Raw genomic sequence first — 23092 nt, 5'->3', positions numbered from 1 at the left:
AGTTTTAATTAGGTGTGACTGACACACAGCAAGTTGCATCTAATTAATGTGCGATTTAATGAGCTGCCTATGTCAAACGGGGCTTTTCCTGCTTCGTCACATGTCTTTGTAATCCTCACCCACGGAGGGTCACGTCAAAGCTTCCTGCCTTCCTACAGAGCCAGAGTGATCTCAGGTGGGTGAGCGCCCGTCAGGGTCGGAGGCCTGGGCCAGGTGCAGGGCTGACTTGGGGCCCTGGACTCCTAGGGAGGCTTGAGCCTTGCTCAGGTTGGCTGTTGTTGGGATCCAGTGTCACAGAGGCCAGAGGCCAGGGCTCATCCATCGAAGGAGCCCACCAGCCTGCGGCCCACTTCTTTGCTCTCATTCACATCCAGGCCCTTCCCCGCCTTCCCATCTGGTCAGTGACCCCTCCTCAGCCACCGCCCGGGATGACTTATGGCTCCTGGTCACACAGAAGCTTTCGTCACAGCTCCAAGGTCACTGTGACGACAGGGCTGGACCTCCGCCTGGTTCCATCGGGAAGGACGGGCTGGGTACCCACACAGGCACACCATGGCACTCCGAGAAGGCCGAGCTCAGCCTGCCATGCCCTGCGGCCAGCGGAGGGTGACCCGGCAGTGTGTCATGGGACTGACCACCTTTCCTAAGAAACATGGATTGCTGGAGTTCAAGGCTGGGCGGATGACAGGCAGCCCCTCCCCTCCAGACCCATGAGGAGGAGCCTCACCCTGTCTCTCCAGCTGGGACCAGGAAGCCGAGCTGCCACCACCTGACCTGGGCCACAAGTCTCAGTCCTGGATCCCATCTTCCCAGGCCGGAGCCTCCCCACCCACGTGGCAGGCGTGTCCCCTCCCAGCTGCAGCCCCCTGTAAGGGCTCCCTGGGAGAGCAGGACCCTGGACAGGGCAGAGGGCCCCACTCCACACAGTGGGCCCAGTGGGACACTCAGAACCGCCTGGTGTCTGGTGGGCTTGGCCCTAGGGAGGGTGTCTGCAGGTTAGAAGCATGCCTTTGGCTGCGCCAGGGAGGACAGAGTGGGGGGGGAGGCCAATGACCCAGGAGGGCTATTCCAGCCAGGGGGGAGGCAGCCAGCTGGGGAGGGCTTGGGGGTGGATGGAGCCTGGTGCGCTGGACAAGAGCGAGGCCCCCTCTTAGACCCACAGGACCTGGCAGAGGACACAGAAGCTGCACACCTGTGAGAAGCAGGTCCCAGAAGCCCCAAGCTGGATACCTGACATCACACAGCGGAGGGCAGGGGCCTCCTGTGCTGGACCACACCCCCCCACTGCCTGGTGCAGTCACCTGGTGGGAGGCCCACCCACTGGATACACAGGCCCAGCTGTCCTGGGGGAACTGCTGCAGGGAGCTAGGGCTTGGCCGAACCAGGCTCCCTAGTGTTCCTGCCACTAAATGACGCTTCCATCCCTGCCCTCCCAGAGCCAGTAGGCGGAAAACCTGGGGCGTTTGCTTGTCAGGCAGCCCTGCCCCTGCAGGGGGAGGGCAGAGGCTGGCTGCGGAGGGGAGGAGGGATCACTGGCTCCCCTGCAATCCGGCTGCCATGACCTGCTTTGGCCAATGGAATGTGTGAAAATTTCATTGTATGCATTCTGGACCCCAGCTTCCACCTCACCCTCCTGGAAGGCTGGCCTTGCCTCAGGAGAAAGCTGACGGCGGGCAGGATTCCAGGCCCCATGGCTCTGGCAGAGACTCCAGCAGCCAGGGACAGCAGCCCTGCATGTCCAGCATGGCGCCACTTGGGCTCTCCCCACTCAGCTGACCTTGGCCCAGGGCGAGGCCTGTGTGAGGCCCTGGGAAGCCACTGGCACCACCCCGATCCCCGCTGCGAGAAAGAATGGGCAGGTGGTGCTTAAGCCACCCAGGCTGAGATTCCACACGGGCTGTGGTTTGCCCACAAGAATGGGAGGAAGGAGAGGAGGGAGGGAGGGTGAGGGGCAGACACAATGGCGGCCAGACAGGCTGCTCTTGATAACGAGAGAAGCTCAGACGAAGGCCGGCGAAAACACTGCAGACCTCGGGGGCTGAAGGACAGCAGAACTGGAGCAGGAGCCGGGCAGAGCTGGGAGAAGCCAGCCTGTGGAGGGGTGCGGTTAGGAGAAAGGACCCAGACCAGCGGGGAGAGCCGGGAGGGTACAGGACCCCTGAGGGAGGGGAAGTCCAAGTTGAAAGCATGGCTGGGAGAGGGACGGGGAGCAGCGTCCCCTCCTTCAGGGAAGGGAGCCAATGACCTAACGCGATGAGGTCGGCTCACAAAGCTGGGGTGGTTTGGTGGAAAAGGAAACAGTCTGGAAGTGCCAGTGAGGAAGGACAAGGGCACCGAGCTCGTCCCCGTGCAGTGGAGGGAAAAGCAGTGCCTGCTGGGAGCGGGCCGGGAGGGCACTCCAGACAGGCAGGCAGGGAGGAGACCCAGCACCAACACGTGGGGACACAGCTGCCCTGCTGCTAGGCAGGCATGCATCGGGGAGGGAGCCCGGCAGCTGGGCGCCCCTGCCTCTGCCTGGGTCCTGCTCTTTCCCCTGCAGCCCTGGCCTTCCATCACCGATCCCAGTGAACACCCAGGACCAGCTCTGCGCCCAACTTGGCTCTCGGGGAGAGAAACCCAGGCTGGCCCAGCAGTGGTTTCTCGGTGGCTTTGGTCCTAGCTGCCTGAGTGCCCTTGGCAGGAGTTGGGGAGCATGCTGAGGACCCGGTGCAGGGCGTGGCTACGGGTCTCCTTTGTCAGGAGCCAGTGTTCGAGGGGGATGCTGAGGGCATGGCAAGAAGGCAGCGGCCACCTCCGGGTCAGAGGTTGGGAGGGGAGGTCACAGCTAGCCCCTGGCAGGCTGTACGGGGACACTGGCTGGGCGTCATGGCATGTGGCCACAGTGGCCCAATGTGAGGAGACCCCCCATGAGGCTGAGGACCCTCCCCTCAGGGAGCGACGGAGGAACCAGGGACTCGGCCGGTACCCACCTGCAGTCCTCCAAGCCGGAGAAATGGCGCCATGTGTGCACTCATGAGACAGAAACAGAGACAGACGCAGACGGGAGCTGCCCTGTGGCAAAGATGGTGGGAAGAGCACAGGCCTGGGGACCCTGGAGTGGGCTCCCTGTGGGGGCAGCAGGGAGCAGGGTCCCTTCCTCTCCACCACAGCAGGCCACGCTTCCCACTTCATGTGCCCTGGGCTCCTCCACCAGGACCCCGCCTGCTGCCCGGGACAGGAACCGTGGCAGATGGACGTGGTGCTCACTGAGTCAGACGCTGTCAGGTCAGCGGCTTTAAAAGTAGAATCTCCTTTGTCTTCCCAACAACCCTGGGTTAAATACAAAGTGAGCCCCTTGTACAAGCGAGGAAGCAGTTACAGGGAGGAAAGGAGACCGTCTGACCACCAGTGAGGGAAAGGTCAGCCCCAGCCCCCGGGCAGGGAGGAGGCTCAGGCCTGTGGTCCCGGCAGGCTGAGAGGCCCAGGCAGGAGGATCGCCTCAGGCTCGGAGTTTGAGACTGGCCTGGGCAACACAGGAGCCACCCCATCTCTACAAAAGAATATGGAAGGCCCCTCCTTCCATCCTGAACTCCCTGCCTGTCTGGAGACTGGGGGAGGCCCAGAGTCCGCCCAAATCCCTTCCCAAATCCGGGCCCAGGGGCTGGGGAGACTCAGGCGGGCAGCGCCCCTGGGATGACCCCCAGCAGGATGCTGCGGCCCCTGGGGGCGTTCTCGAGGTTTCCCGCCTCGGCGCAGCGCTCAGGCCCGGAGGGGACGCGGGGCACCATCCGGGCCACCTTCTGGGTTGCGGGGCGGTCTGAGCAGAGGGGTCGGCGCGGGCGAGCGGGGTTCCAGTGGACGCCCGCCCGGCCCCCGCGGCTCTCCCGGTCGGCGAGGGGCGTGGGCAGCCTGTCCGCCGGGAGGGCCCCCCGCTCCGGCCTCGCAGCCCCCCTCGGCGCGCGCCCCGGTGCAGGCGGCCGGGTGTGGGGGGCGCCGCAGGGGATAGGAGGGAGGGGAGGCTTCCGGACGCAAACCCCGGGGGGTCCCGGTGCTCGGGCAGGGGCGCACCTGCCACTCAGCCGACTCGCCGGCCAGAAAAGCCCCGCAGAGGTTCCCCGACCCCTCCCCGGCCAGAAGCTCGCGGTTCCCGCCGGCCCGGCCGCCCCTTCCACTTCCCTCGCCCCTGCGCCCCCTCCGCGCCCGGGGAACGCCACGCCCTCCCTCGGGGCTTTCCTGCTGAAGACCCCCCGCCCGCAGAAGCCTTTGGGACCACCCCGTGGAGAGGCTTTTCTCCACCAGCTCCGTTCTCAAACCGCGAGGCTGCGGGGTCCGCCTCGGCCTCCTTCCCGGGGGCCGCCCCGGCGCGAGCCCGGCTCTCCAGGGGGCTCTGGAGGCCTCCGGCCGCGGGGGACCCCGAGCGCAGAAGCCGCCAGCGCGCCCCGCCGCGGCATTCACCGTCAGAACAGTGACCGCCGGCGCCCGCGTCCGGCCCTTCGCAGTAACCGGCGCGAACGGCGCCCCTCGTTTCTCCGTGAGCCCGACTTCCTGCAGCTGAGCGCGCGGACGGGTGGCCTGGAAGCTCCTGGCGACACCGGCCCCATGACGTCATCCCACTGCCTCGCGCCACCGCCGCGGCCGCCCGTGACGTCACCAGCCTGCTCGCGTCCCGCCCGGCCCTGCGGGGTCCCCTGTGCGCCCCTTCCCCATGCGGTGACGCCGCCCTCTCCCCGCCCGTGCGTCCCAGGGGGACGCTTCCTGCAGCCCTAGGTGCCCAGGACGCGCGCTGCGGGAGGCGCCTCCGGAGGCCGGGCCGGTGTCGTGTCAAACTCGGAGACCCATTGGGGCCAAAACCGGCACCGGAGGGGGCGCGCGAGGGTCGGACGAAGGAAGAGGCGCCACTCCAGGCTCGCCCACCCCTCGGGGCCGCCCGACCCCGCGCCCGGGGCGAAAAGTCCTTCCCGGCTCCCCGCTCGGCCCCCGGGGCGGGAAAGTGAGCCCCAGACTCCGCGCAGCCAGGGGTCCCTGGTCCCCGTTGTCCCCCGGCGCGGTGCTCGGCCCCGGCTGCAGGGGAGGGGCGCGGATCGCCCGGCCTGGCCCCAGGGTCGGAGGAGGGCGCGAGGGGAGCCCCCCCCAGGCCTTTGTCGCCCGCGGCCGGGAGCCTAGGCGTGACTGACAGCGGCAGGGGAGGCAGCGGGCGCCGATTGGCCGGCGCGAGTGTGGGAAAGAACGCGGGGCCGGGTTCACACGCCCCGCGGCGGCTAGGCCTTAAATAGCGGCGCGAGCCGGCGCTGCGCGCGGGCCTAGAGCCGGGACCCGCCCGAGGGTTTCGGACCGCCGTCCGCCCGCTCTACCCGGCGCAGGGCGCACCATGCCCGCAGACACTCCGGGGAAGCCGAGCGCCTCTCCGCTGGCAGGAGCGCCGGCCAGCGCCAGCCGGGCCCCGGACAAGCCGCGGAGCGCGGCCGAGCACCGCAAGGTGGGGTCCGGGCCGGGCGCGAGGGGGGCGGCGGGGGCGGGGAGGGACGGAGGGACGCGGGATTCAGCCGGTGCCATCCGCAGTCCTCCAAGCCGGTCATGGAGAAGCGGCGCCGAGCGCGCATTAACGAGAGCCTCGCTCAGCTGAAAACCCTCATCCTGGACGCCCTCAGGAAAGAGGTAAGCCGGGGGCGACGGCCCGAGACCCGGAGTCTGGGGCGCAGCGGAGCCTGGACCTCCCGCCCCATTCCTGCCCCCAGAGCTCCCGCCACTCGAAGCTGGAGAAGGCGGACATCCTGGAGATGACTGTGAAACACCTGCGGAGCCTGCGGCGCGTGCAGGTCACAGGTGCGGAGCGGGTGGCGGCGGCTCCGAGGCGGGCGGTGGGGGTGCGCGGGACTCCCAGGCCCGGCCCCGACCGCTCCTCGCGTATCGCCCCCGTAGCCGCGCTCAGCGCCGACCCCGCCGTCCTGGGCAAGTACCGCGCCGGCTTCCACGAGTGTTTGGCGGAGGTGAGCCGCTTCCTGGCCGGCTGCGAGGGCGTCCCGGCCGACGTGCGCTCCCGCCTGCTCGGCCACCTGGCCGCCTGCCTGCGCCAGCTGGGGCCCTCCCGCCGCCCGGCCGCGCCGCCCCCGGCTGTCCCCGCCGCAGAGGCCCCGGCGCCCGAGGTCTGCGCGGGCCGCCCGCCGCTGCCGTCGCTCGGAGGTCCCTTCCCCCTGCTCGCGCCGCCGCTGCTGCCGGGTCTGACCCGGGCGCTGCCCTCCGCCCCCAGGGCGGGGCCGCAGGGCCTGTGCGGACCGTGGCGGCCGTGGCTGCGTTGACGCTGCAGCCCTGGGACCGCCCGGAGACCGCGCCCCGTTTTAGGGCCGGGGCCTCTTCTGAGACTGTACCGGAGAAAACGTATTTATTGCTCCAGAGGTCGCGTCACGATTTTCCTTTTTTCGCCTTTGCGAAGAGTCGGCTTCGATGGCGCCGGGGGTCCGGCCCTGCCCGGGAGGCCGAGGTCCGCAGGTGGCTGGGGGCGTCGGGCGGGCCCGGGGCGGGACCGAGGGCTGGCGGCGACCCCTGCGGCCCCTCCGCGCGGACGCCTTCTGCCTCCGCTCTGCGGTGCGGTCCCGGGGGGGTCCCCCGGAGGCCCAGGCGGGAAGGCGAGCGTCCCTGAGTGTCCGGAATGTGTCTCGACGCTGGAAGGCGGTCGCGCAGCATCGCCGGGCGTTATGTTTTCAGCGGTTCCTTTCCCGATTCCCAGTCCCCGGACCGGGAAGGCGGAGGCTGGGGTCCTGCGGTGACCTGAGCCCGAACCTTTGCCCTGAAGCCTCCCGCCGGGTTCTCCCGCTCGTGCGGAGCGGCCTGTGCCCGCCGCAGACCCCTCCCCCGGGCTCGGTGCCGGGGAGGGTTCGGGGCCGAGCTGGGGTGCGGACACCAGGTGCCCGGCCCGAGGACGTGGCTCCCGAGGGCGTCGGGGCTGCCCGCAGCCTCCCCTTCCGGGGGAAGGAGGCTCCACTCTCCAGGGGGTAAGGACTGGGGGCTCCTCACTGGCCCGGAGCACGTGCCGTTGGCGACCACCGAGTTACCAGGCAGCGCTGGGCGTCCCCCTGAACCACCACCGCCATCCCGGGTCCTGTGCTCCCCGGGGGCCGAGGCAGAGGATCTCAGTTCCCCGGAGCCCACGACAGGCGAGGGAGCGTCCCACCAGCACGGGGCCTCGAAGGCTCCAGTCGTGCTTCCAGCAGGAGCCCCCTGTACCCTCCAGGACACAGCCCCGGGGCACACCTCGCAGGAGCCTCCCTGGCCACCCTGCTCCCCTCTCTGAGCTCCCAAGGACCGGCCAGTGACCCTGAGCCGGCGTAGCATTGGGCTGGGAGCTGCACCCTTGGTCCCACCAGCAGTCCTGCCCCGGGAGTCCCGGTCCCAGGGGAGCCTCAAAGTAGCCCTTCTCCTTGGGAGTCTGGGTAGCAGCTCTGTGAGGGAGGCCGCCTCAGCGGGCTGAGGGAGGGGAGCTGCTCAGAGCGGGCGTCAGTGCAGAAGGGGAGGGAGGACCTGGGAGGTGGAGCTGGGAGTGGGAAGGGAGGCCGGGGCAGGAGGGGCACCCTGCAAAGTCACCCAGGCTGTGGGTCCTAAGAGGCAGGACAGCTGTTCACGAGACCCCAGCCTTGAATGCCCTCCACCTCCACTGTGGCTAAACAGTCTGTAGCTCTCCAGCGGCCACGCAGGTTCTGGGGGAATCACAGCCTTGGGCAAGCCCGCAGCAGTCTGGGTCCCTCTGTACTCAGCACCCATCCCCCAGCTTTCCCTGCCTTTCCTCCTAACTGTGATTTATCCCAACTGCCGTAGGCTCAGGGTCTCTCATATCATCTGGGCCTGGCTGGATGGGGCTCCAGAGGGCGAGAGCCAGTCTGTCCTGACGCTCTGTCCTCGGCACCTGCCCAAAACGAGGAAATGAACCCACAGGGACTTAATCCGACCATTTGAATGACAGAGCTGGGAGGATTGGGCTACACCAGGGAGGTCTCGGGAAGCACAGCCAGGCTGGCTGGGCAGCATGGGCCCCCCCTAGGCTTCCCATTTCTCAGAGCCCCACCCCCCCCCCCCCCCCCCGCCCCCCTGCCGGCCTCCAGGAGCCAGCTTCTGCCCACACCCAGCAGGGACGCCTGCCAGAACCTGCTTCCTGGGGCCCCAGCTGTGGGCTGCCCCCTCTCACTTGGGGTCCTTCCTGCCTTCCCCACCTTCCAGACATTTCCTGCCCCTCCCCGCCTCAGATGGAGGCCGCTGTGCAGCTGGGCTGTGGGCCAGTCCCCCGTCCCAGCGATTTTTACCTTGGCTTTGTCTTCCTGATGAGTAATAGATGACCATCACCTTCTGAATGGGGGAGTGTGGCTGACGGTCACTGGTCACTTGCAGGTCATCTCCTGATGCCTCCCTGGTGAGGACCAAGGGTCAATAAATGTTTGCTGAGCTCCTTCGCTCTGTGGTGTCTGGGCTTGTCATGGGGAACTGGGCAACACAACAGCAGACCATGGGCTTTCAAAACCTGGAGAACAATCAGTCCCATGGTGAGAGATGGCCAGGCCGGGCCTATTAACTCCAAGTGCGGAAATTAGGGATGGGGGTGGGGCTGGGGCTGCCTGGAGCCTTGGCTTGTGAGAGGTGAGGCCGAAGCTCCCCCCACCCAGGCCCCTCTGCTCGCCTGAGTCCCAACAACCCCGCCAGGCCCCTCTGCTCCCCTGGGTCCCAGCACCCCCCCCAGGCCCCTCTGCTCACCTGGGTCACAGCCACTCACAGGTGCTCACCTGGGTCTCAGGCCCCTCTGCTCACCTGGATCCCAGCCCCCCCCACTAGGCCCCTGTGTTCACCTGGGTGCCAGCCCCACCCAGGCCCCTGTGCTCACCTGGGCCCCAGCACCCTCCAGGTGCTCACCTGGGTCCCAGCACACCCCCAGGCCCCTGTGCTCACCTGGGTCCCAATACCCCCCTAGGCCCCTGTGCTCACCTGGGTCCCAGCCCCTCCCAGGTGCTTACCTGGGTCTCAGCCCCCACCCCCACCCCTGTGTTCACCTGGGTCCCTGCCCCTGCCAGGTGCTCACCTGGGTCCCAGCCCCCCCCCCCGGTGCTTCCCTGGGCCCCGGCCCCCCCCCGGCCCCTGTGCTCACCTGGGTCCCAGCCCCTGCCAGGTGCTCACCTGGGTCCCAGCCCTCCCCAGGTGCTCACCTGTGTCTCAGCCCCCCTCAGGCTCCTGTGCTCACCTGGGTCCCAGCCACCTCTCCTCTGGCTCCCCTGGCTCCAGGACTGTCTCGTCACCCAGGCCTGGCTGCTGCCCCACTGTGCCTCGGAGCCCCAGGACTATACCCAGCTAGGATTCAGCCAGGGCTGAAGGCCCCTGAGGCCCGGGGTGGCAACCTCCCCAATGGCCCATGGGTCCCTCATGGCATTCACATCTCAGTGTCCTGAGAGTGTCCTGTGGGGTAAGTAGGATCCTGCTGAGGTGACAGGCTCAGAGTGAGACCCTGTCTCAGAGAAAAAAAAAAAATCAGTTGACAGTGAAGGTGAAGGCTTATTTTTCTGGACTCTCAATTATATTCCATTAATCAATATGTCTACCCTTGTTCTATCATCAATCACACCGTTCTCTAGGTTACTGCAGCTGCGTCGTAAGGCTTTTGTTGTTGCTGTTTAGTTGGGTTTTGTTTTCTTTGAGACAGAGTCTCTGTCATCCAGGCTGCAGTGCAGTGGTATTATCTTGGCTCACGGCAACCTCCACCTCCTGGGTCAGCCTCCTGGGCAGCGGGGAACGACAGGTGCCTGCCAGCACGCCCAGCTCGTTTTTGCATTTTCAGTGGAGAAGGGGTTTTGCCATGCTGGCCAGGCTCAGGAATTTCTTTTCTTTTCTTTTCTTTTTTCTTTTGTGACGGGGTCTCACTCTATCTCCCAGGCTGGAGTGCAGTGGCATGATCTCGGCTCACTGCAACCTTCGCCTCCCGGGTTCAAGCGATTCTCCTGCCCCAGCCTCCCAAGTAGCTGGGATGACAGGCACCCACCACCACGCCCAGCTCATTTTTGTATTTTTAGTAGAGACGGGGTTTCACTCTGCTGGCCAGGCTGGTCTTGAACTCCTGACCTCAAGTGATCCTCCCACCTCAGCCTCCCAAAGTGCTAGGATTATAGGCGTGAGCCGCCACCGCGGCCCCGTGGCAGGCATTTCTTTATAACAATGCGAGAACAGATTCTCAGCCTGTGAGTTCAGGACGGGGCCTGTAGACGGGAGGCAGTGGGGAGAGGAAGGTGGTGGCATCTGAGCTGTTGGGCTCCTTCTGACCTGGACAGAGCACTGGACTTTTCTGTTGTTCTATTTTTATTTTATTTCTGAGACGGAGTCTTGCTCTGTTGCCCAGGCCAGACTGCAGCAGTGTGATGGTGCAATTGTTTGTTTGTTTGTTTTTTTGGGATAGAGTTTCACTCATGTGACCCAGGCTGGAGTGCAATGGCGTGATCTCGGCTCACCGCAACCTCCATCTCCCGGGTTCAGGCAATTCTCCTGCCTCAGCCTCCTGAGTAGCTGGGATTACAGGCACGCATCACCATGCCCAGCTGAATTTTTGTATTTTTAGTAGAGACGGGGTTTCACCATGTTGACCAGGATGGTCTCGATCTCTTGACCTCGTGATCCACCCGCCTCGGACTCCCAAAATGCTGGGACCACAGGCTTGAGCCACCGCGGCCGGCCAATGGTGCAATTGTTAAGGATGATTCTTTTCTCCATTGAATTGTCTTGGCACCATGTTGAAAACCAGTTGACCGTAGGCCGGGCCCGGTGGCTTACGCCTGTAATCCCAGCACTTTGGGAGGCCAAGGTGGGCGGATTACCTGAGGTTGAGAGTTTGAGACCAGCCTGGCCGGGCCGACATGGAGAAACCCCATCTTTACCAAAAATATAGAATTAGCTGGGTGTGGTGGCTCATGCCTGTAATTCCAGCTACTCTGGAGGCTGAGGCAGGAGAATCGCTTGAGCCTGGGAGGCAGAAGTTGCGGTGAGCCGAGATCACATCATTGCACTCCAGCCTGGGCACCAAGAGCAAAACTCAGAGAGAGAGAGAGAGAGAGAGAGAGAGAGAGAGAGAGAGAGAGAAAAGAAAGGAGGGAGAGAGGGAGGGAGGGAAGGAAGGAAAGAAAGGGAAAATAAAACAGGAAGCTCCATTAACAGGTCCCAGGAAGCTGGTTTGCTGGGGGAAGGGGTGAGAGCGGCACTGTGGGGCGGGGGGAGCTGGAGGATCCACCGCACAGGCTGCCAGCCTTTGGCCGGACTTCTGACCAAACCTGGGGCTGAACGTTATCAAGCAGGTTGCAGGCAGAAGGTCATCACCTGCTTCACAGAAATCCTTGGGGCAAATGCCGTCCCCAGACAGGAGCAGAGATGAAAGCATGAGGCGTCCCAGCTGATGTCCCATCGAGATTGTCCCCCTTCCTGACACCCAGGCAAGGGACCCTCCCCAGTCCCCAGATGGACAGAAAGATCCTAGAGTGTTACAGATGATGGAATTCATGGACAGGGACATTGTAACTGTGGTGCATCTATCCCAGGTGCTGCTGTGCGTGCCACAGTCCCAGCTGCCAAGATGCCAAGGCCAGCCTGGGCAACAACGTGAGATCTGATCTCTAAAGAAAATCAAAAACAAATTAGAAAAAGCAGAAGTGGAAATTTCATCGAAGATGTTAGGGACATTGAAGGTGTTCAAAAACCCAGTGGAGAAGGAACTTCTAGAGATGAGAATGTCAAGGTCTGATTTGAGAGACGCGTTGGGTGGCAGCACTGACAGTTTAGACGTGGGGAAGGAAAACAGTAGCAAACTCGAAACTGTAACAATAAAAACTCTTTAACGTAAAACAGATTTTGGAAAACAGAAACATAGAATAGTGAGCTGCGAGACACCTTTGCGTGGCCTGATATCCACGTAATCGGAGTCCGTGGCAGCAGAGAGGAAGAAGGTTAAATGGTTGAAGAAATAATGACACGTTTTTCCAAGCTTGACGGGAACCGTAACCCCGCAGGTGCCAGGGGCTGGGCAGCACCCATGCAGGACTCCCGGGAACTGCGTAGCCACAGCGATGCAATACCCCACGAAGCCACAGTGCCACGTACTTTTCACGTTCTAGGACGTTCTGGCCGGAGGAATTAGGAAAGAAAACGAAACGCAGGCATGTAGGACTGGGCCCAGCGGCTCACACCTGTGATCCCAGCACTTTGGGAGGCCAAGGTGGGAGGATCGCTTGAGCCCAAGAGTTCAAGGCAACCCTGAGCAACATAGTGAGACCCTGTCTCTACCAAAAAAAAGGAAAAATGCAAACACTAGCCAGGCATTGTGGTGTGCACCTGCAGTCCCGGTTACTCTGGAGACGGGGGCGGGGCGATTGCTTGGTCCAGGAGGCGGAGATCGTACCACTGCCCTCCAGCCTGGGTGACAGTGATTAAAACAAAGGAAGACGGGAAACTCCTTTCAGATGACACGATCTCTTACACAAAACCCTAAGGAAGCCATTTACAAAACTCTCAGAGCTAATAGAACAAGGGTTAGCGTTCTTGACAAGATCAATATTTCAAAAATCAATTGTATTTCTTCACACTGGCAATGAACAATGTAAAAATGAATTTTTTTTGAGACGGCGTCTCAGGAGTGCAGTGGTGCAATCTCGGCTCACTGCAGCCTCCGTGTCCTGGGTTCGAGCGATCCTCCGGCCTCAGCCTCCGCCTCCTGGGTAGCTGGATGACAGGCACGCACCACGACACCCGGCTCGTTTTTGTATTTTTAGTAGAGACGAGGTTTCACCATGTTGGCCAGGCTGGTCTCAAACTCCTGACCTCAAGAGACCTCCCGCTTTGGCCTCCCAAAGTGCTGGGATTACAGGCGTGAGCCACTGTGCCTGGCCTGTAGTCAACTGATTTTCAACATGGGTGGCAAGACAGTTCAACGGAGGAAAGAATTGTCTTTTACAAACGGTGCTGGGACACCTGAACATCCACGTGTGTGTGCAGGAAGCTGCACACCTATTCACATCACACACATCGTGAACTCAAAATGGATGACAGGCCGAGGCCAGCGAATCACTTGAGGTCAGAAGTTCGAGACCAGCCTGGCCAACATGGTGAAACCCCAACTCTATTTAAAAGTACAGAAATTAGCCGAGTGTAGTAGTGGGTGCTTGTAGTCTCAGCTACTCAGGAGGCTGAGGCAGAGAATCACTTGAACCCGGGACGCAGAGGTTGCAGTGAGCCAAGATCGTGCCACTGCACTCCAGCCTGGGTGACAGAGCAAGACTTAATCTAAAAAAAAAAAAAAAAAAAAAAAAAAAGGAACCAGAAAGAAAAAAAAAAAGAAAAGACAAACCACAGGCTTCGAGAAAATAAATCACATATCTGATAAAAGACTTACGTGCAGAATATATAAAGAATTCTGGGCCAGGCACGGTGGCTCACACCTGTAATCCCAGCACTTTGGGAGGCCAAGGTGTGCGGATTACCTGAGGTCAGGAGTTCGGGACCACTCTGGCTAACGTGGTGAAACCCCTTTTCTACTAAAAATACAAAAAATTAGCCAGGCATGGTGGTGTGTGCCTGTAATCCCAGCTACTCGGGAGGCTGAGGCAGGAGAATTGCTAGACTCCAGGAGGCGGAGTTGCGGTGAGCCCTGATCACACCACTGCGCTCCAGCCTGGGTGACAAAACGAGACTCTGTCTCAAAAAAAAAAAAAGAAAAAGAAAAAAGGCAAACCACAGGCTGAGAGAAAATGAGCGAAGCTTGGGCATCTCAAAAAAAAGAAAAAATAATTCAGAAAACTCAAAAATAAGAAAACAGCCTAATTTTTCTTTTTTTCTTCCTTTTTTTTTTGAATTCTTTTCTTGCACACAGAAAATGATTTGGTTCCAATGCATTAATTTTTATTTTTATGTTTAATTTAATTTTTTGTAGAGACAGGGTTTTGCCATGTTGCCCTGATACATCTCAAACCTCTGGCCTTGAGCAATCCGCCTGCCTCAGCCTCCCAAAGTGCTGGAATTACAGGCATGAGCCACCTCACCAGGCCACACCCTAATTTGTAAGGTGGACAGGATAGGCTAAGCGTGGTGGCTCATGCCTGTAATCCCAGGATTTGGGGAGGCTGAAGCCGGCAGATCACTTGAGGTTAGGCGTTCAAGATCAGCCTGGCCAACGTGGTAAAACCCTGTCCCTACTAAAAATACAAAAATTAGCCGGGTGTGGGGTCAGGCATCCGCACTCACAGCTACTGAGGAGGCTGAGGCAGGAGAACTGCTTGAACCCAGAGGAGGGAGGCGGCAGTCAGCCGGGACCTCACCACTTCGCTCCAGCCTGGGCTACAGGGCAAGACTCCATCTCAAATAAGATGAAATAAAATTGACAACATATTTGATCAGTCTTTTCACCAAAGAAGATACACGGACAACACGTGCGCACACGAGAAGATGCCCAGTGTTACTCCAGCGGGGAAATGCACGTCGAAGCCACAGCAAGACAGCGCTGAGCGCCTCCTGGCATGACTGAATCACGAGGCCTGCCCATGCGGGTGCTGGTGAGGACACGGAGGCTGGAACCTCTAATGGGAATAAAACATGTACAGCCACACTGGAAGACAGTTTGGCAGCTTCTCAAGAAGTTAAATACGTACATACCACCTGACCTAGCCGCTGCAGTATCGGACACAGATCTCAGTCATTTAGAAAGTCTGTTTTGCCAAGGCGAAGGAAGTGCCTGCCACAGCCTCGGGGGGTCCGACGAGCTGTGCCCAAGGCGGTCAGGGCACCGCTTGGTTTCATACATTTTAGGGAAACACCGGAGTTTAACAATGTGTGTAAGGCGGACATTGGCTCGGTCCTGAAAGGCGAGACAGTTTGAAGCAGGGAGGGGCTTCCAGGTTATAGGCAGATAAACGGTTGCATTCTTTTTTTTTAAAAAATTAATTAACTTTTTTTTGAGGTAGAGTCTTGCTCTTGTTGCCCAGGCTGGAGTGCAGTGTCCCAATGTCGGCTCACTGCAACGTCCGTCTCCCAGGTTCAAGTGATTCTCCTGCCTCAGCCTCCCGAGTAGCTGGGATTACAGGTGTGCACCACCACACCCAGCTAATTTTTTGTATTTTTAGTAGAGACGGGGTTTCTGCATGTTGCTTAGGCTGGTCTCGAACTCCTGACCTCAGCTGATCCACCCGCCTCGGCCTCCCAAAGTGCTGGGATTGCAGGCGTGAGCCACTGAGTCTGGCAGGTTGCATTCTTCTGAGTTTCTGATTAGACTTTCCAAAGAAAGTAATCAGATGTTCATTGATCTCAGTGAGCACACACATGACTTTGAATTCTGTCCATCCTTTGTCTGCAAGGAATTTTCTTGTGGATAAGTCATGAGGAAGATATGCGATTTTTTTTTTTAGATCTTGGTAGCTATCTTTTTTAGGGATAGAACGGGAGGCAGGTCAAGCAGTTGCCAGCCTGACTCTTCCCTTTGCCTTAGTGATTTGGGGGTCCCAAGATTCATTTTTCTTCCACAGCACAAACGCTTGAACACAAATGTTCGTAGCAGTTTTACATGTGCTGGCCCCAAACTAGAAATAATCTAAATGTCCATCAACAGAGGAGGAAGTTATAGTGTATCCAACGATGGAACAGTTTTGATAAAAAACATCAGTTGATATATGCCACAGCGCGGGTGACTCTCTAAGTCCGCGGTCACAGAGGACAGGCATGGTTGCAGTCTTCTGTCTTACACAAAGGGGCGCATTGCATGATTCTAGCCGACGCACCCTCCTCTGTGGTCAGAGCAGATTCCTGGTTGCCTGAGTGGGGGGAGGGAAGAATTGCCAAGGGGCACACGAACGTTTGGGAGCGGTGCAGACATTTGCGGTGGCTCCCAGGGGTATGCGTGTCGAAACCTAGCAAAGCTACACTTTAAATACTTGAAGTGAGCCAGGCGTGGTGGCTCACGCCTGTAATCCCAGCACTTTGGGAGGCAGGAGTTTCAGACCTGCCTGGCCAACTGGCAAAATCCCATCTCTGCTAAAAATACAAACATTCTCCAGGCACAGTGGTGGGCACCTGTGGTCCCAGCTCCTTGGGAGGCTGAGGCAGGAAAATCACTTGAACCCGGGAGGCGAAGGTTACAGTGGGCCGAGATCGCACCACTGCACTCCAGCCTGGGCAACAGTGCGAGACCCCGTCTCAAAACATAGATAAACAAATAAATACTTAAAGTGTGTTACGTGTTAATTACACTTCAATAAAGCTATTAAAACCGAAAAGGAGGCCGGGCGAGGTGACGGTGCCTGTGGACTCAGCTACTTGGTGGGCTGTGGCTGCAGGATCACTTGAGCCTGGGAGGTGGAGGCTGCAGGGGGGTTGAGGCTGCAGGGGGGGTCGGAGGTGGAGGGGGGTGGGGGCGGCGGGGGGGTGGAGGCTGCAGGGGGGTCGAGGCTGCAGGGGGCTGGGGTCACGCCATTGCACCCTAGTCTCGGCGACAGAGTGAAACTCCGTCAAAAACAAAAAAGGGGGGAAGAAAAGAGAGAAAGACGGAAAGAAAGAGAAGCGAAGAAAAAGCTAGAAAAAGGAGGGAGGGAGGGAGGGAGGGAAGGCGAATAGTTTGGGGCCGAGCCCCCCATGCAGTCCTCACTCGTGGAATCGGCTCCCTGACTGTCTCGGGACAAGGGCTTTCACCTGGGCTACGTGGCTTCAGGAAAGGGAGCCCAGCAGCCCCCAAGAAACACCCTTGGCGCCGCCGCCGCCGTGACCAGCGCAGGCAGGACCTGGGGAGCAGTCCACTGCTCGATGGTGTCCTGGTGCCTTCTGGTGGCCGCCAGGAGCACAGCAGGCCGGGTCCCCCACCCCCAGGCCCGGGTGTTGGGCGCTGGTCTCCGCCTCCACCGTGGGGCTGGGTTATTCTTCCTCCCGGACTGAGGGGTGCTGCTGCCTGAAGTGCGGGGGGACCCTGCCTATTCCTCATCCGACCGCCGCCATCCCCCTGCGGCTCCCACCAGGAAGGTTCATGACGGAAGGGGCTGGGAGTGAAGCCCCAGAGACAGCGTGTCCTGAAAAGGCCTCGTGTAGGGCCCCTGCCTCCTCCACCTCCCGCCACAGCCCCTGGCCGCAGCCTGGCCCTTGGCCTCCCTGCCTCTCCTGCCCCAAGCCCCAAAGCCTTCTCATCTGGTGACCGTCACATGGGGCCCAGATGCCACCTGCATGGCCACCCAGGATGTGGTGCGGGGTCAGCTGGGCGTCCACATGAAGACAGGGGAGTCCCATGCCCCTAGGTCCGTACACAAACGTCCATGCCAAGTGTGTGCAGATCCGGCGTGAAAGGTGACACAATGAAGTTTTTTTTTTTTTTTTTTTTTTTTTTTTTTTTTTTTTTTTTTGAGATGGAGTCTTTCTCTGTCGCCCAGGCTGGAGTACAACAGCATGATCTCTGCCCACCACAACCTCTGCCTCCTTGGTTTAAACAATTCTCCTGCCTCAGACTCCAGAGTATCTGGGATTATAGGCACACGCCATGATGCCCAGCTAATTTTTTTGTGTTTTTAGTAGAGACGGGGTTTCACCATGTTGGTTAAGCTGGTCTTAAACTCCTAACCTCATAATCTGCCCGCCTCAGCCTCCCAAAATGCTGGGATTACAGGCCTAAGCCACCATGCCCAGCCACAATGAAGTTTTTTTGAATGTGAAGGAGTATCAGGCTGGGTGGTGGCTCATACCTGCAGTCCCAGCATTTTGGGAGGCCAAGGCGGGTGGGTTACCTGAGGTCAGGAGTTTGAGACCAGCCTGGGACACACGGGGAAACCCGTCTCTACTAAAAACACAAAATTGGCTGGGCATGGTGACGCACGCCTGTGACCTCAGCTACTCGGGAGGCTGAGGCAGGAGAATCGCTTGAACCCAGGAGGTGGAGGTTGCAGTGAGCAGATTTCACCATTGAAATCTCCAGCCTGGGTAGCGAGAGCGAAATTCCATCTCAAACAAACACAGGCGCTGTTAGGAGGGTGGAAAGTGGAGGCGGACAGGAGTTCAACAGCATACGAGTTCAATGAAGGGCTTGTCCAGAACGCCAACTCCGGGACCCGTGGGGCAGCAGCTTCTGAGGTTGACCCCACGCGTCCTAGAAACGTGAGCGGGTCATCGAAAGGAATGTCCCAGGATAGTCATGGCTGCACTACGTGTCAGAGCTGCAACCTGGACGTGACCCACGTCGCCACCCGTGGGAAGCTCGGGCAGCCACGTGGCACATTCTCGTGGGACAGCCTCCCCCCAGTCACCCCAGCCCTCGTGGCAGCTGTCTCTGGAGCGCAGCCTCGGCCGAGGACACCACTGCAGAAAGGTTGCGGGGTGTCCGTCCATCTGTGAAGGCTCACGACTGGCTGGCCCCGGGGGCGGACGCCTCGTCCTGTGGGCTCGTGCAGGCTACTTCCTGGGAGAGCATCGTGTGGGACCAGGCATGCACTTCGCACACCTGGCCCTCACCACCACCCCTCACAGCACAGGCCCCAGCACCCTGGACTCTCCGGAGCTTCTGGGTTCAAGGCCCCCTCCTCAGAGAGGTCTCCGGCCCCTCCGGCCATCCCCTTTCTCCCTCCTTTCTCAGGACATGTTGCTGTCGGAGCTGAGCTCATCTGCCTGCCTGATTGGATGTTTATTGTGGCCCTGTCCTCCTGTCCCCGGCTCGGAACCTTCCTGGGGGTGGGCACTGTGAACTCCAAGGTCACGACAGCCTGGAGGGTGCAGCTGAGCAGAGCCCGGGGTGAAGGCACCGGCCCTGACGTGCTCTGGCTGTGTGGCCGTGCAGTCACTCGCCCTCACGTGAGCCCTGAGGTCAGGACACAGGCCGTCTCAGAAGCGGGCCAGGAACATTCCAGCACGGCAGGAGGGCAGGTCTGAGGTTTCACTGCGGCGGCGGAAGCACAGCGTGGCCTTCAGCTTGGGACGGGCCCTGCAGTGCTGCTTGCTGGTCAGCGCCCTGCGGCCCGTGTCCGACCCCACTGCAGCCAGCCCCATGCCAGGAAGCTGTCCTCACAGCCATAGCCGAAGGGCCCTCAAATGCCATCTATTTGTGGCCTGGACCCTGAGGGCTGGCACGCATCACATGTAACCACAGGGACATGGTATTTTTGGCACAGGGGTGGAGCCTGTTCAGTCAGCCTAGTGCCATGCTGCCAGGGACGGGCTGCTCAGACACCCTGCTCGGCCGCCGGGACCCAGGTAGGACCCGACCCGCTGCTTGCTCCCGACCCAAGGGTCCCAATGGCAACAACCCCCAGAGACTTCTCAAGGGCCCAGAGCGGAGGGCAAAGGTCAGTGGGCAGAAAGCAGCTCCCTGGCCTCAAGGCACCTCCACCTCGGGACTGTCCCCACGAGCGCCCTCCCACCCCCTGGGTCCAGAGGGGCTGACCTGAGGCCAAGGGGAGCCCCTTCTCGGGGTACACCTGACAGCCAGCTGGGGTCTCCCTGCTTCTCTGAGATGGGGCAGAGGAAGGCACCCCGGGTAGCTGGGCAGGCCTGGGTCGTGGTGAAGACCTTGAGGACAGCCGAGGTGGCCGCTGGCAGCTAAGAAACCATCTCACCCTGCACCTGCTGCCCAGGCTGTCCCTGCTGACCTGGGCCAGCTCGGGACAGCACCACTTGGTGAGCTCAGAGGAAGCCCGTCCCAGCCAAGGCGATGGGAAGGTCATCCCCAAGGGCTGGGCACCTGCTGGGCCCTGTAAACCAGCTGTGGCACTTTGGTCAGGCCAGGGCTGCCCCCCCCAACCTGAGGTCACTGGTGCCATTCGGTGGACCTCGAAAGCGGCTTTGCTGTATAAAGACAGTGCTGGCAGAGGGTGGAGGAGGAGAGGCTACCAGCAACGCTGGGGTGGGAAGCAGCAGTCAGACCTGAGGACTGCCAGTTTTCTAGGTTGCTTCACCTGTAGGTCGTCTCCGATTTTGCAAATGTAGCAACATGTCTTTCGAAGCTCGTCTGAGTGCGTGGGAAATAGGGCCATGGGAGCGCAGACTTTCTAGATTGGAGGAAATCGTCGCCGCTATGGTCGAAGGAGGCACTGCCCCTCTATATGCTGTTCTCTTCCTTCCAGGGCACGGATAGAGCCCCGAGGCAGTGGGTGCCCCCAGGTCTCGTGGGGCAGCGGCGGCAGGTGCAGGGTGGTGCCCGGGGCCTGAACCCATGAGGACCCCACCAGCCTCGGTGCCTCTGCTGACCCTAGATGGAAAATTTCCAATACAGCCTCCAGCTGAGTGACCAGGACTGGGCCGAGTTCTCAGCCACCACCGACGAGTGTGGCCTCCTGCAGGCCGGCCTGGCCTCTGGAGACGAGCTCTTGTCCAGTGACATTGAGCAAGGGGACAGCAGCGGCAGCAGCCCCCCCAGGGCCCCCCCTCTCCTGACAGGGCAGCCAGCGGCGGGGGGGCAGGGCCATGAGGAGGAGGACGTGACCCCGCAGTCCCCGGTCAGCAGGTCTCGGTGTGAGCCTGTCTTGGCCCCGGGGACCAGTCACCAGACACCGAGCACGTCCGCACGGGCAGAAGCTCCACTGTCCCTCGGCCCCGGCACCCCCCCTCCCGGCCAGCGCTCATCCTGCCCCGGTCCAGCGTCTTCTTCTGGAGACCAGATGCAGAGACTTCTACAGGGGCCTGCCCCACGGCCCCCGGGGGAGCCCCCTCGGAGTCCCGAGTCCCCTGGCCACTGCGCTGCCTCCCAGAGGCCCCCCAGTAGCCCTGGAGCCTCGCCACGGAGCCCCGGCCGAAAGAAGAGGCGAGCGGTGGGTGCTAAGGGGGGTGGGCAGGCAGGAGCCCCTGCTTCTGCACGGACGGGCTCCCCACTGCTCCCTGCAGCCAGTCCTGAGATGGCAAACCTGACAGCTAGAGCCGGGCAGGAGGAGCCGGGGCCAGGCCCTGCAGGAGCTCCCGAGCCTGGCCCCGGGGCCCCCGTGCAGGAAGCCAAACTGGGGCCAGGTTTGGGCCTGTCTACACCTCTCCCTGTGACTGAGCAAGGTACAGACCAAATCAGAGCCGCCCCCAGCACCAGGCTGCACACGGTGTCCAGACCCATCCAGGAGGCCCACCCAGATGTCTCAAGGTCTGAGTCAGACATGGCTGTGTCTACACCCGCCTCCAAGCCTCAACCTGACATGGCTTTGTATACACCTGCCTCTGAGCCTCAACCTGACACAGACATGACTGTGTCTACACCCGCCTCCAAGCCTCAGCCTGACATGACTGTGTCTACACCCGCCTCCAAGCGTCAGTGTGACATCGCTGTGTCTACACACGCCTCCGAGCCTCAACCTGACACAGACATGGCTGTGTCTACACCCACCTCCAAGCCTCAACCGGACATGACTGTGTCTACACCCGCCTCCAAGCCTCAACTGGACATGGCTCTGTCCACACCGGCCTCCACACCTCGCCTGGATGTGGCCTTGGCTACAGCAGGCCGAGCGGTGAAGCTAAAGGCGGCTTCATCTCCACCTGTCTCAGGGGCTGTGCCAAGGATGGCTGAGTCCGCCGGGCTTGTGTCTACACCTGGTTTTGGAGCTGATGCCACCGGCCCTGCCTGGTCTCCCACCCGAAGAGCTGGGCCTGACGTGGTGGACACGGAGGTTGTCAGGTCTGAGCCCTCAGCAGGGGCCCGTGGACACCACTCTGGGGAGCCCACACTGGGTCTCACCCAAGTCCCCAAGAAGAAGAAAGTGCGATTCTCCATGGCTGTGCCCACGCCCAAGGAGCCAGGCTCAGGGGAGGCCTCAGGCCTGGCCACGCCCACCACAGCCCGGCCCTCAGCCCGCCGGACAGCGACTGGGGGTCATGGGGGGCCCGGAGTCTGGGACACTGTGGCCGTCGGGCCCCAGCCCCACCAGCCTCGGATCCTCAAGCACCTGCCTTGCCCGCCCCCTTCTGCCGTGACAAGGGCCGGGCCCGGGAGCCGCTTTGCTGTGACCCTCCCAGAGGCCTACGAGTTCTTCTTCTGTGACCCCATCGCGGAGGACGAAGATGCCGAGGCGGCAGCGGCCAGCCAGGGCCCCGTGGACGTCCAGTGGCCGGACACATGCGAGTTCTTCTTCCGAGACTGTGGAGCCCAGACGTCGAGGCAGCGGGGGGCCCCAGCGCCACCCCCGAGAGCAGGTCCTGTGCCGGCCCCCCCACCTGGAGACCCCGTGCCCATCTCCATCCCTGAGGCCTACGAACACTTCTTTGGAGAGGACGGGCTTGGGGGTGTCCCGGGAGCGGGGGCTGCCCCACACTGGCTGCAGACCCTGGAGCCTTCCAGCTCGGCCTCCCAGGGGGCGGGGCCCGGGACCCCCTCCAAGCCAGCCGCAGTGGAGCGGCTCCACCTGGCTCTCAGGTGGGCAGGTAGGTGCCCTCAGATGCCACAGCCCATCCAGGTCCCAGACACACTGTCCAGGGAGCTCAGCCACGGGGCCGCTGGGGGGTGGGCAGGCAGGGCCTGGGTCAGCCCAGGACACAGTCCAGATGGGGCAGCCATGGCCAGGCACCCGGGCCGTTCAGGGGTTTGGCTCCGCGATGGCCATTGGCCTGTTCAGCCCACGTGATGGCAGCGCGTGCCCCAGGCCTCTGGCAGAGTTCCGGCCCAGGCCTGGCTGCCTTCAGGGTGAGGTGTTCGCCAGGTAGCATCACGTCTCATCTCCTCTGGGAGGTGCTTTACACACCAGAAAATGGGGGCCCACAGGCAGCTCCCCCAAACCGGCCCAGCTCAACCATGTGACAAAGTCTGAGGCAGAGGAAGCGGGGGAGCTGTGACTCAGACAGACACGTCGGGGCAGGTGGTTCTTGGGAAGACGTGTCCAGGCAGCCGTGTCCCGGACAAATGGATCTCGGAACAGATGTGTCCAGGATGGATGTGTCTGGGGCAGGCGTGTGCAGGGCAGATGGCTCTTGGGGCGGGTGGTTCTCGGGGCAGGTGTGTGTGGGGCAGGTGTTTCCGGGGGCAGACAGTTCTCGAGGCAGATGGTTCCCAGGGCAGGCGGTTCCCGGGGCAGATGGTTCCGGGGGCAGTTCTGTTCTCAGGGCAGATGGTTCTCGGGGCAGACAGTTTCCGGGCAGATGGTTCCCGGGGCAGACAGTTCTCAGGGCAGGTGGTTCCCGGGGCAGA

General features: G+C 61.4%; 2 protein-coding genes and 2 long non-coding RNA genes across 10 annotated transcripts in view; 3 read left to right on the top strand and 1 right to left on the bottom strand.

The window, feature by feature from the left end:
* On the bottom strand, positions 1-5160 carry LOC116539274. Its single transcript, XR_004263974.1, has 3 exons — positions 5150-5160; positions 4522-4524; positions 1-63 (listed from the first exon to the last, which is right to left on the bottom strand). It is a non-coding gene; the product is annotated as an uncharacterized LOC116539274 (long non-coding RNA).
* HES4 (hes family bHLH transcription factor 4) lies at positions 4455-6371 on the top strand. The gene is made up of 4 exons (XM_032262030.1): positions 4455-5455; positions 5539-5634; positions 5715-5802; positions 5899-6371. The coding sequence occupies exons 1-4, from the start codon at positions 5348-5350 to the stop codon at positions 6273-6275; spliced, it is 669 nt and encodes a 222-aa protein (XP_032117921.1). The 5' UTR covers positions 4455-5347; the 3' UTR covers positions 6276-6371.
* A 2387-nt stretch (positions 6372-8758) lies between these two features.
* On the top strand, positions 8759-9467 carry LOC116539273. The gene is made up of 2 exons (XR_004263973.1): positions 8759-8964; positions 9183-9467. It is a non-coding gene; the product is annotated as an uncharacterized LOC116539273 (long non-coding RNA).
* Positions 9468-18936: 9469 nt separating this feature from the next.
* PERM1 (PPARGC1 and ESRR induced regulator, muscle 1) overlaps positions 18937-23092 on the top strand; it is a 5893-nt gene continuing 1737 nt past the window's right edge. The window contains exons 1-2 of one of the 7 annotated variants that reach the window (XM_032262015.1): positions 18937-19188; positions 20058-22332. In XM_032262015.1, the coding sequence (XP_032117906.1) occupies positions 20187-22332 (2146 nt within the window). In that variant the 5' untranslated portion in view covers positions 18937-19188; positions 20058-20186. The other 6 variants (XM_032262014.1, XM_032262018.1, XM_032262016.1 and 3 more) reach the window with 6 other exon arrangements.

Source organism: Sapajus apella, unplaced genomic scaffold (assembly GCF_009761245.1).
Source record: "Sapajus apella isolate SASKATOON/1434 unplaced genomic scaffold, GSC_monkey_1.0 scaffold127, whole genome shotgun sequence".
NCBI lineage: Eukaryota > Metazoa > Chordata > Mammalia > Primates > Cebidae > Sapajus > Sapajus apella.
The sequence above is the reverse complement of the archived record's forward strand: the minus strand, read 5'-3'. Positions and strand labels throughout refer to the sequence as shown.